Source organism: Diceros bicornis, chromosome 28, assembly GCF_020826845.1.
Source record: "Diceros bicornis minor isolate mBicDic1 chromosome 28, mDicBic1.mat.cur, whole genome shotgun sequence".
Taxonomy (NCBI): domain Eukaryota; kingdom Metazoa; phylum Chordata; class Mammalia; order Perissodactyla; family Rhinocerotidae; genus Diceros; species Diceros bicornis.
Genome location: NC_080767.1, coordinates 31,818,727 through 31,832,646, shown reverse-complemented (window position 1 = coordinate 31,832,646; position 13,920 = coordinate 31,818,727). Strand labels below are relative to the sequence as shown.

The window sequence follows — 13,920 nt, the reverse complement described above, 5'->3', positions numbered from 1 at the left end:
AATCCCAATTTTTTCTTCACGATAAACAGAACTGTCAACACACCACCTTCTGTAGCCAAGGAGTGGGGAAGGTTAAGCAAAAACCACTTTAGCACTAAAAAAAGGTTGTCTTATCTCCTTTTCCTTGCTCATGCTTTTCCCTCTTTTTTGTCTGAAAAATGCGTTTTCCTTCAGGCTACAAACATATTCCATTCCCCCAGAATTCCCTCTCTCATCTGCACTTCGATGATACTGACTACACATATATGGTTATTACAGCATTTACCACTCTGCATTCTAAATGTCTGTCTTTTCTGCTGGATTGTCACCTTCTTAAGGGCTGAGGTGATGTCCTATTTAACCTAGCCAGCACCTCACACATAGCAGGCACTCACTAAACACTGTTAATGTTATTCATTTTTCTTTCTGGGAAAAAATCTTTTGGCAAAGATACCAAATATAATTCTTTCCACAATGCCAGTAATAACTTTTCAGATAAGAGGGATTTCTCTGAAACCATTTGTGGGTTCCTCTGGAATTCTTATTTTATATTTTTCTTGGCGGCAGATGATTACTACCCATCTCTTCTGAGCATTACTTTAACAGAATATTGACACATAACATTCCTTGTGGTTTACTCTTTGGTTCTTTAGTTGTTTTTCAGAGTCTTGTTTTTATGCTTAATATTTATAGTTCTCATGTAAGCTATGGTAGAACGGGGAATTCCCAAAGATTCAAGATTTTTAAATTTAACAAATTTTTTTCTGATGAAACTCCCTTTATTCTCCACTTGTTTTCTGTGCCAAGGTTCCTCTGTGTTCTAAGAGAGCAATTTAGAATTGAGTATGTTTAGAACTCAGATCACTTAGCAAAATGTTATGCCAATGCTTATTTGATGACAAGTTAATATATACATGGGTTTTATCATTAGCTTTTGGTGAAACTATAGCTTTTAAATATGTACATACATATTATAATCATGCTTTCATAAATTTGGGTAGGATTCAGTATAATCTCATTATGTTCCCCATTTCATCAAAGCTTATCTGATGAGAGGACTACAGAATGAGAAACACACATACTTTTTCAAAGATAAGGTGTGCAGAAGGCTTCAGAAATGATCTGTTTATAGTCATGAGTCATTTAATGATGGGGATGTGTTTTGAGAAATGAGTCGTTAGGTGATTTCGTCCTTGTGCAAATATCGTAGAGTGTACTTACAGAAACCTACATGGTATAGCCTACTACACACATAGGCTATGTGGTACTAATCCTATGGGACCACCGTCGTATGTGTAGGCCATCATTGACCAAAACATTGTTAGGCAGTGCATGACTGTTAACACAGTGAGGCACCACTTTGCACTTATCAAAAATGAGTAAAAGTTAACAAGTGTTAATACCAATGTTGTTAAGACTCTATTAAAAATTAGTAGTAATATACACCGACACAGCTCTGTGGAAAGCAGTAGGAAAATGTCTGTGAAGGTATCAATCAACAGTTGATTGGTCAAGAAAGAACAGAGGCTTCAGAATTAGTCAGAGTTGGCCTGAAATCCTGCAACCGCTAATGTCTAGGTCTGGATCTTAGGCCTGTTATTTATATTCCTTGTCTGTAAGATGAGAATAATCATAGTATTGGTATCATAGAGTTGCTGTATTCTCAGTCCTCTCATGTAAAGTGCTCAGCACATGTCTTACTCAATTATGCACCAGGATGGAAATGTACTGAATTTGTACAGGCAGAGAATGGAGGGGGGCATATTTTTCAGGCTTCTGGAAAAGCTTGAAGGAATGTATTCAGACATGAAAAGTACATGATACATTTGGGGAATGTTTGGAACACAAGGTTTATGGGGGCTATAATGAAGTATGGAGAAGAAAAGGCATTTCGTTAGTTCATCAACATTTAATGAGCACCTACTATGTTGCTAACACACATAGAAAATGATCCCTGCCCTTAAGGACTTCACAGTTCAGTTGAGAAGTCTGAAAAGCACATCAACCAGCGTACAGTGAGAATTTCAACGTGGCTGAAGCATAAAATATTTAGAGAATAAGCCAGGATATATTACAAAACGCCTTTTATGCTAAGCTAAGGAATCTAGGACCAGGAAAAGAACAAAGGAACTTTGATTTCATTCTGTAGGTTATGGGGAAGCACTAAAGGCTTTAGTGGAGGCCACTGAAATGATCCCATTCTGGGGTCATCATGGAGAAAATAATATACAGGCTAGAACCCAAAGGCAGGGAGACTGATACAAGGCAGCTTTTGTAAAGGTGCCAGCAACGCATGGTAGAGGCCTTTACCAGGGCAGTGATTAGACAGGAAAGTACGACTGTACATCAAACTCAACAAAGCCAAAGGAAGGAACTGAAAACTAACAGAGAAATGATTGTATCTTCAGCAAGACAATGGCATGGGGGAAAAAAGGAGGACTGTTTTTAATTAAAAGAGATATAATAACTAAACATAATATGGATATTGGTGAATCTTGATTCTAACCAAATGTATAGACATTTAGGGAAATCTGAATATGGAGATTCAGACGTGGAATGGATGGTATTGATGGATAACGATAGATGCTACAGATGGATAATGATCTTATTTTTTGGAGATGTATAGTGAAGAATTTAGGATCATGATGTCTGAGATTTGCTGTAAAGTACTTCAGGAAAAATTTAAAAAGGGATAGATGATGCAATTGTGGCAATATGTTGATGAATGTTAAATCTGGGTGAGGGATATATAGAAATTCATTATACTATTCAACTTTTATGTATGTTTGAAAATTTTCATAATAAAATGTGTTTTTAAATGAATTCTATTTTTAGACATGTTTTGTTTGACATACTTGACAGACTTACACGGAGACCAAGTGGCAGCTGGAAATTTGGGCCTTGAGCTAATGTTGATTTGGGAACATCTGTGCTGTGGTGATAGCTGAAGTTTTGGGGGTGGAAAAGGTCACCCAGGGAGACAGTGTAGAGCTATAGGAACTACTGACTTAGCACCTAGGGAAAAGCCTCTGTTTTAGGGACACATAGAGAGAGAGAAAATGATGAGGGAATCAGTGAAGCTGTGAGATAGGTGAGAGCAGAACCAGCGGGGTGAGAAGTCAAAAGCAGAGAGAGCTGTAAGGAAGAGCACAAAGAGAGAGAAACTAGAGTGCAGGGGGGTCAGGAGGAAGGTATCAGAAGCAGTGACCACAGGGTTTCTTTCTGGGAAATTCTGCAGTAGGGTGAGGGATAGCTGGATTGGCTGCTTAAGTGGGAAGCACAATTGAGAAGGAGCTAAAACACGATGATCAGAGGAGAGGATCACATCTGTGTGTGTCCTATGGCGAAATTAAAATTAAACCCAAGAAACATTTCTCCAAATTCTAACTGCCTTTATAGTTTTTTTTTTTTTTTTTTGGTGAGGAAGACCAGCCCTGAGCTAACATCCAATGCCAATCCTCCTCTTTTTTTTTTTTTTGCTGAGGAAGACTGGCCCTGGGCTAACATCCGTGCCCATCTTCCTCTACTTTATATGGGACGCCGCCACAGCATGGCTCAACAAGTGGTGCATCGGTGCGCACCCAGGATCCGAACCTGTGAACCCCGGGCTGCTGCAGCAGACCATGCTCACTTAACTGCCTGCGCCACCGGGCCGGCCCCAGCCCTTATAGTTTTAAGCATCCAGTTTATCATTGGAGAACCTGTCCTTTATTGCTAGTCTGTCCTAAAACTAGTTGTTGGCTTTGCCTTCTCAATCATAATATGTATGTTCCTTAAGAACATGTCTTGTGCGTTGCCTCTACTCTCACATAGTAGAGGCTAAATAGGTACTTGATTCGTTTTTGGGGGGAAAAGACTAAAGACTAGTCCTGAGAACAGAGGAAGGCTGAAGAACTCTGCTCCCAAATTCTCCTTTTAGCCCTATGGCTCTGAAGTACCAAAACCTACTAGAAGATGGATTACTGAAATTGAAAAGGCTATCATTTCCTTTACTGCTTTCAGGTATAGACCTTTTGACAGACATTAGTATTTCCCACCATTTAGTATGCTGTAGTGCTACAAGTCCACTGGGATGGGCATTAGCACTTCCCACTGTTAGACGTGTCCTAGGTGCCAAGTTCATTGCTTACAATGTGAATATTGAAAAGAAGTTGGCAGTGTTACAGGACTCAGAGGCTCTTAACATAAAACCAATTTTTGACAGTCTAAATGTGGAGCCAGGGGACTGTCATCTGCAAGTCTTGATTAAAAGCATAAAAGAAACCCTACCATTTATTTCTAATTATTTCCTGTTCATTATGAGTCTAAATTGTGTTGTAACCTTTGAATTTACCAAGTCTTTTCACTCCTTTTTTACATTCTTGAATACCAAATACAAATTACACTTTGGAGTTATCTTTTGCATAACTTCAAAGAACCAGAATGACGATTCAAACTTGAGTCTTTTTTTTCTGACATGAAATACCTTGCATATTTTATATAAAGAATCTTGTCCATCTCCTCCTGTATCCTTAAAATAGTCATGGGCCGGGAATGTCCGGTTAATATCCCGGGTGATAGCACTGTCCTGGGGAGACTCCTGTGGAAACACAAGGAAAGAGAAGGTTTAGTAGTCAATCATATACGTAATCTTTTGGGTTTATACAACAAGGTCTTCTCATTTACATGCTTTAAAATGCTGCAGGGACATACATACACATATACATGACCAGAGTCACTGCATCTTCAGGGACCAACCACTCAAACCAAAGCAAAACCAAATATTAAGGAAAAAAAGATGGAAGAAAAGCAACTTGTTTCACTCTATACACCTCATGTATACTCCACCCTTGTTGCAAGGAAGTGCACCTGGTGACCTTTTTATTGTAACAGGGAAAATGTGCTATTCAAAATGGATTTCCCATAGGAAAATAACCTAATCTCAAAAGAAGAAGGTAAAGTGCTCCCGTTAGAAAAAATGGGTACAAAAATTGCTGCTTTAACTGATCCTTTGGCATGAAGCCCATATGCCAGGTTCTCAAATGGAAAAGAGAAGTCCTTTAATTGGGATTTATCCTAGGGGCAAATGGCATAAAAATGCACACAGCAGCCTACTCAATATGAAACTAGTTCACTAAATGCCAAGGGATTCAAACAGGCTATGGGAAAATATCTCTTGCTTTTGCCAATGGAGAAAAACTGTTTCCTCTTTTATAATCAGTTAACTAAAACTGAACAAATGTCAATAATGTAGCAATCCTTCATAAAACATACCAAGCATCCAGCTATTTCTAATATCTTCCTCTTGTTAAATCTTATCTTCTCACATGCTAAAGAACTGGAGCACAGAAACATGACCTTTTATTTTAACAATGCACTGTCTTCATAGCTAAAACAATAGCCTTGATTCTCCTTGGTGAGACTACCTCATACTCAGCACACCAGCCAAGAGCCTGACACTCCAGTTTCAAGAGGAAAAATGAAAGTGATATTCTTCTCTTGTCCAGTAATTTCTCTAGCCTTTCAGGTAATCATGTTCCCAGGGCCATAAATATTTTATAGTTTTGGGATTTGAACTAACTCTAAAGCATATGCTCTTTCTTAACCAGTAAACTATTTAAACCTTCAAAGATATTGCCAAACTGCTTTCCAAAGAGCTTTATTGGCATATATTACTACTAGTTTTTAATACATTATTAACAATAGTTAAGGCAGCTCAGAATCGTGGTGATCCCTGACAAAAGGACAAAATCCAAGGTGAGACCTAAGACTATAGCAGCTATTGCCTGGTGGCTGCTTCCACGCTGCGGCACGTGGAGAAGGAACTGAAACAGAGCTAGGGGTGGGGAGTGTCTTCCTGAGATGAGAAAAGAGAGAAAACTGGTAGAGGGCAAGGCAGCTAGAATCTGTAGGTCAGAGCACTGGAGAGGAAAAGCTGAACAGAAAGAGATGCAGAGCTATCTAGAGGGGTGTTATGAGTCATGAATCACAGAAGAAAAAATGATAAACTAGATTTCATCAAAATTAAAACTTAAAAAATTTTTATTATTCAAAAGCCACTGTTAAAAACATGAAAATATAAGCCATGAAAATATAAGCCATGAGCAGGACAAAATACCTATAGAATCTACCTGATAATGGAGTTGTATTCAGAATATGTAACTTTTAAAACAAATAAGGAGACAACTGATTTAAAAAGGGGAAATGGTGGTAAAAGACTGAACAGCTATTTCACAAAAGAAGATATATAGATGGCAAATAAACACATGAAAAAATTCCATCATTACTCATCAGAGAAATACAAATTAAAACCACAATGAGATTCCACTACACACCCACTACATGCTAAAATTAAAAAGACCCAAGATACCAAGTGTTGGCAGAGAGTGTGAAACAACTGGAAATCTCATACATTGCTGGTGGGACTACAGAATGGTACAAATACTTTGGAAACAGTTTGGAAGTTTCTTAGAAAGTTAAATATACACTTACCGTACAATTCAATGATTCCAGTCCTAGGTATTTATCCAAGAGAAATGAAAATACGAATACATGCAAAGATTTGAACTCAAAGGTTCATAGCAGCTTTATTCATAATAGCCAAAACTGGAAACAATACAAATGTGCTCAAATGGGTAAATGGATAAATAAATTGTGGTACGTCCATATAGTGAACTACGACTTAGCAAAAAAAAAGGAAAAAACTATCGATACATGCAACATGGATGGATCTCAAAAGCATTACATTACGTAAAAGAAACCAGGCACAAAAGACTATTTTATATAATTCTATGTATATGAAATTCGAGAAAAGGCAACATCATAAGTTATAGAAAGCAGATCAGTGCTTAGAAGAGGCCAGGGTTAAAAGAAGACGACTGATTCTTAAGAGATGTGAGAAAACTTTTTGAAGTGATGGAAAATATTACTCATCACATCTGTGTGGTAGTTAAAATGTACTGAATCATTCACTTAAAATTGGTGAATTTTACTGTATATAAATTACACCTGAATAAAGGTGATTTTATTTAGTCATATTCACTCATATTTTAAATTTTGAATTAAGATTTATTGTGTGAATAAAGGTGATTTTAAAATGGAAAAACAAACAAAAAAAGGACACTCATACAAATGAAAAAGAGACCCAGGAAGATTCAAGCCCCTTAGATTAGGTGTTCACAGTACTACTTAAGGTATATACAGATACATGAAAAAATGATGCAAATCCTTATTTACCTCAAGGCCTTAAAACTCAGGGCATAGCTTAAAGTCAGACATATCTGCGTTTGAAAGCTAGATCAGTCTTTCTAGCTAAACAATTTTAGGTCAGTTTCTTATCTTCTCTGGCTAATATTATCTACCTTGTAAAGTTGTAGTGAGGGTTACATTAAATGTATATATAAATTATAAATATATAAAGAGTTTCCAGCAGTGTCTGACATGTATATAGAAAACACTTGATGAAAGCAAAGTCTCCAGCACTGCTGAGAGCTGGGGCTGTCCTCTCAACACACATACTCACAAACATGCACACATTCACACACACACAAAATGATATACAGAATACACAACATATATGCTACCTAGAATATATATTATTTCTATTTCTATACATCTTATCTTCCCTATAATACTATTCACATAGGGGTAGAAACTGTGATTTAGTTGTATAACTTCCACATAGCCTACCATGATGCATGGCATACAGTCAGCACTTAATAAATAAACCTAGCGTCTTTAGGACTGAGTAATGGCAATGCTCATGTAGTCAACAGCCTTACCCAAACCAGGATATCTAATGCTAATGTTTAATTCAAGACCCATGAGAATGAGGCACCAAAGTAAATCAGGAAAGAACCTTATTAGTTGAATAATTTAAAAGACATTTCAACTAAACATCTAAAAAAAACAAGAATGATGGAATGATTGATCCATTAATAACTTCCAAATTCTGTAAAATGCAGGCAAGAAAAAATAACTGTCATAAGAAATAGAAGAGAGTAAAGATTTTGAGTCTTTTAGCTCAAAATGCAAAATAAATCATTATGCAACTATCAAGAGAAATGACAAAGAAAGGATGTCTATATCAGGAATATATGCTATATTATAGTGGGTTAAAGATTTTTTTTCAGCCTAGGATATGTGAATTCTCCTGAACTCAGTTTTTTTTTTTTTTTTTTTTTGGTGAGGAAGACTGGCTCTGAGCAAAAGTCTGCTGCCAATCTCCCTCTTTTTGCTGAGGAAGAGTAGCGCTGAGCTAACATCCGTGCCCATCCTCCTCCATTTTGTATATGGGACACCCCCACAGCATGGCTTGATGAGTGAGGCATATGTCCGCACCCGGGATCCGAACTCACAAACCCCAGGCCACCGAAGTGGAGTGCACGAACTTAACCACTACGCCACCAGGCTGGTCCCCCTCCTGAACTTAGTTTTAATTTTAACAAACACATAGAATGTGAAATAGCAACACACAGAGAGAATCACAGGCATATATTATTTGGTAGGGTATTAAGAAATCTTTATTGTTAATAAATCTCTATTTCATGTATAGTTCAAACAACCAATAATGGTCATAAACAATCCCAGTTTCAACTTTGAAACTGCAACATGATAAAAACTTATCTCACCTCTAGCATCATCAAGAGAAAAAAAAGATAAAATGGACTTCATTAAAATTAAAATTTTTTGCTTATAAAATATGCCATTAAGAAATAGGCAAGCAGTAAATATATCTGAAAAAGAACTGTATCCAGAATTTATATAGAACTCAAAGAAAAAGACAATCTAATAAAATGAACAAAAATTTGAGCAGATATTTTATGAAAGAAAATATACAAATGCAAATAAAGAAATGAAAAGGTAGTTACCAAGGCAATGCCAATTAAAACCACAGTGGGATAGCCAGCCAAAATGTCTGCCAAGGAGAATGATTTCTTGAGCAACAATAAGGAGGGCACCTGGCACGCTCTGAAGAGAGTAATTCAGTCACATGGGCATTTGGAAAATCAGAATTATAATTTCAAAGTATTGAAGGAAGATGACCCAAAGTAGCATTAAGGATTTTCTGCAAGGTTTCAGAACTTGAAAAAAAAGGAGAAGGGGGACTTAAAGCACTAAAACAATGATTAAGGTAAATTTCACATTGACAAAACTTTCTAGAAATGATGAATAGACATGTTATTAACCTATATTTGGAGTGCAATTACAAGGAATCATTCTAAAAAAACTGTTAATTCTATTCTTGAATTATATCACCACTTGAACTATATCTCTACTTCTAAAGAGAATTCTGATTTTTTAAATATCAGATGAATTTACTCTAGGAATTCTATGAAACAACAATGGAAGTTCTGAAACATGCTAAGAATGACAGACTGTGGTTTAAGACTGAATGAAGATTAGAAAATTGTATCAAGAATTGACAGGAATATGGAAGCTTCAAAATATTTTATGCCAGTTACATCAGTCATATCAGACTCATGATGAAGAAAACCTGAAAAAGGATATACAGTTATTAGAGATATATGATTTGGAAATTCAAATGCACGTAGGATGAAAAAATAACAAAAAATTGAAAAAAATCTATAACTGCTCAGTTCTCATCAATCTGCCCTCATCCATCGATCATGCGAGTTATCAGAGAATTAAGGGGTAAAACGCCCTTGAGAGAAAGTGAATTTGAAAATTCACAGGCTTAATTTTTGAAGCCTTCAAGAATGATAATAAATCGAGGAGTTCCATGTGAACCACTTCCTTAAAATATTTGGTCTTAGGAAATATGCTGAAGAACTTGGGAATAAATCCATTTGACTTGCCAGAGCCCAAGCTATACAAAAATGATCCAGAAATTCTAACGATGAATTTAATAAGTTCCTCTCAGAATAATGACATCATTAAGTTTGAAAAGATTTTGAAAACAAATCACAGTAACATGGATGATTCCTTCCTAAGAGAACACAGCAAAGAGCTTTTGCAAAACATCCAAACCAAAGTGCTTACAAAATTAAGGTTTATACAACAATACACAGTCTTTTTACTTCTAAGGAGTTACACACAGATGTAGCTGAAATACGGAACTTGCTGGTGCAATGAATATTGTGTAACACTATTCATGGCCAAAATGATTAAGTCAAACAAACACATCCTCTCAACCAGACTGTAGTTAGTAAAACGGCTTAACAGAGAACAAGCTTTTACAAATGTAATTAAGGCAATCGTGCTGAGATGTAAACCTTAAAACAACACGGTATGGCAAAGCTACTGTAAGTTGATATGTTCTCAAAATTATTAAAGTTATGAAAGAAGTGAGTTCTTTTGATCAACTGGTTTTATGTTTTGGCTGCTTCATTTATCCCAAGAAAAACAGCTTTAACTTCCAGTACAAAACTAAAACGCCATATGACAATGCATTATTAACATCTTGCAAACTTTTCCTGTTAAGAGCCAGAGAGCAAATATTTTTTGGCTTTGCGGGCCACTCCGTGTTGCAATTACTCAGTTATCCCTTTGTAGGGTGAAAGTAGCCATAGATGATATGTAAATAAACAAGCATTTCTGTATTCTAATAAAACTTTATTTACAAAAACAAGAAGCATACCGGATTTGGCCCTGAGGCCACAGTTTGCCAAGCCCTGTTCTAAATATACAACAACACAGTAATTTTTCATGTGCAACATGACCAGAGAGAAGATTTTTCTAATGATGTTAAATACAGTCACGCGACACCTAACAACAAGGATACGTTCTGAGAAATGCGTCCTTAGGCGATTTCATCATTGTGTGAACATCCTAGAGCGTACTTGCACAAACTGTTTGTGTACTACTATACATCTACTATACACCACACACCTATGGTACTAATCTTATGGGACCACTGTCATATACGTGGTCCGTTGTTGACCAAAATGTTGTTATGCGGCACATGACTATACACTGACACGCTACTGTTGATTGATCTCATGCATGTTTTACCTGCAGAAATTCTGTCATAAATAAACTGCAATAACTTGAAATGTATATCCCCTCTAAATACATGCTTATTTTCATGTAATAATGAATGTTAAAAATGTTTGCTACATTTTACAAAAGTCAATTCTCCAAACGTCTATTTCTGTATCTGCAATCTAGTAAAGGTTTAAATGAAACTCTGTAGTGGTATACTGTTCCTTACATTTCAAGCAGCAATAAAAACAGTATATACAGTCCAGAAACTACAAACATACACACTGAAACATATTAGACTGGCTAAAATAAAAAGATAATATCAAATGCTGGTGAGGATATGAAACAACTGGAACTCTTAACTGTTGCTAATGGAAATATAAAACGATACAACCACTTTGGTGAACTACATGGCAGTTTCTTGTCCAGTTAAATACACAGGTACCCAGACCCAGCAATTCCACTCCTAAGTATTACACAGGAGAAATTAAAATATACATTCAAGAGAAAAAAAAAAACATGTAAAGATTGTTCATAATAACCCTTTTCTGTAATAGTCAAAAACTAGAAACTCCAAACATCTATCAACAGGAAAAAAGATAACCAAATTATGGTATATTCATATAACAGCATACTTACATACATTGCTGGAAATAATTTCATTAAAAACTGTACTCTAAAATACCAGCACTTTTAAGTTTATTCACTAAACAAATACTGAGAATTACTACCCCACACTAAAATCCAAATCTTTATTTCCCCTTCCCATACTCCTGCCAAATGAGACTATTCACTGTTCCCCCAAAATAACCCCAAATTAATGATATACCTTACTGCATTTTAAAAGGAAAAATCTAACGTTTTGCTTTCTCAGTACAGTAACAAAAACTTTCTGTTTTTTTATTTTACTAAAACTTTTTTGCTTCCTTATAATAATAATACTGGGGGGAAATAAAAAAAAGAAAGATAATTTCACAACTTAGAAATAACTGTAGCTAATGTTTGGCAGCCATACACCTAACTTTTTACATAATTATTTTTTATGAGTTTACACTGTTTTAAAAATTAATTTTTATTAACTGCAAAATTTAAGCATCTCTTCATTTTATTTGACAATTATCCTACCCTAGCATTTATAATGCACAGCAACCCCACATGGCTATACCATAATTTACCATGCCAAATCTCCAACTTCGGAATATTCAGGCTGTTCTATTGCTTTTGCTATAAACAAGGCTATAAAGTAGAGCTGTGATTCTTAAAGGAGAGAAGATGGTTTCTACCATCACTCCATTCCTCCAAAGACCTAGCAAAAGCCTTGCGTTTTGGATTTTAAATTATACTGCCAATTTGTCCTCCAGAAGAGCTGTATCAATTTACACACCACATCAGTAGCACCCTTATGGCAATTACCCTCCTGTTTTGGAACAGTCATTTATGTACTTGTCTTGCTCTGCTTCTAGTCTATATATAACTAAGAATTGTATCTAAAGTTGCAAAGAACTGCACATAAAGTTTATTGACTCCATCCCATTCTAACTCCAATGCACTGTTTGCTGAACCCACAGGCTTATTGATAAAAAAGGCACTACCATACATATATTTCCTTGCTCTGTCAGTTGCGAGGGCCTAGAAGCAGTAACCCCCAGTAGCAATGAGCACATCTAGTGCCAGGATCTTGGTTTCTAATACCATTTACCAATAAAAGAAAGCAGGGCTCCTTAGAGAAATGGTTGATTATAGGACTGCGGCAGGAAACATATAAGATGAGCCTGGAACATCTAGAAGTGCCAGAGAGCGAGGAAGTGCTTCAACAAACCCACAACAATGGGAGTATGCCAAAGAGACATGAGCCAAATGAAAGGGTTCCCAATGGCCAAAGCTGGAACAATCTGAGCAACAAAATAAATGTAGTAGTACTGGATTATAATCTAAAGTATAAAATAAATATCCATGTGTATACTTATATAAATAAATGACTCAATAAACAAACAGAGGAAAAGAGACAAATCTCCCATGCAGGAGAATTCCAAATAATTTATGCTCCCATGGAGGGAGCCCATTCCTGTATGGGCTGTGCATAGTGACTTCCTTTGGAAGAACACAGTATGGAAAAGGGGGAAAAAAAAAGAGTAACTTAGGAGAATATCCTGAAAAACATGAACTCAGCCACATGATCAAGGTCAACATCAACAGTGATAAATCAAGCTGACAGTACATACCCTTGATATGAGGTGATGAAAATGGTACCTTACCTACGTGTGCTTCCCCAAAACTCATAACTTTATGAGAAAAATATCAGACAAATTCCAGTTGAGGGGTATTCTATAAAATACCTGACCATTATTCCTTAAAACTGTCAAAGTCATCAAAAACAAGGGAAGTCTAAGAAATTGCTACAGTCAAGAGGAGCCTAATGAGACACGAGGACTAAACGTAATGTAGTATCCTGGATGGGACCTGGAACATAAAAAAGACATTAGGTAAAAACTAAGAAAATCTAAATAAAGTATGCACTTTGGTTAATAATAATGTATCAATATTGGTTCCTTAATTGTAACAAACGTACATACCAATATAAGATGTTAACAAGAAGAGAAACAGTGCAGGGTATATGGGAACGCCCTGCACTACTTTCACAGTATTTCTGTGAATCTAAAACTGTTCTTAAAAAAAGTTTGTTAAAAGAAAACAAGGCAGTACCTTCTTACTATACAATATGGAAATTTAGGCTTATTGAGCTTAAGCCACCCAAGTTCACATACCAGTCATGCTTTGCACTTATGAGACACTCAATAAAATGCTGGACTGAATTTGTAGAATAAAGCTGGTAAAGTGAATACTGTGGGTATAAGCTCAATAGGAATCAAAAGGAAAGGCTCTGTTCATGTGACTGATTTCTAGATGATTTTTTTCTTAGCCCCAAATTCTTATGCTTTTAGTGTATATGACAAAGTAATGGTGAGGCTTTGTTACTTTCTTAAATTGTAAGGCTCTTCTAAAATACTCTGTGCAGAG

General features: G+C 36.1%; 1 protein-coding gene and 1 pseudogene across 6 annotated transcripts in view; one reads left to right on the top strand and one right to left on the bottom strand.

Moving 5' to 3' along the window:
- The window catches only part of RABGAP1 (RAB GTPase activating protein 1), a 159,525-nt gene that overhangs the window by 34,644 nt on the left and 110,961 nt on the right, over nt 1–13,920 (bottom strand). For all 6 annotated transcript variants that reach the window (XM_058523986.1, XM_058523985.1, XM_058523983.1 and 3 more), the window contains one exon: nt 4,445–4,558. In XM_058523986.1, coding sequence (XP_058379969.1) covers nt 4,445–4,558 — 114 coding nt within the window. The remainder of the gene's footprint in view (nt 1–4,444; nt 4,559–13,920) is intronic.
- Nucleotides 8,872–10,089, top strand: LOC131393760 (COP9 signalosome complex subunit 2-like; annotated as a pseudogene).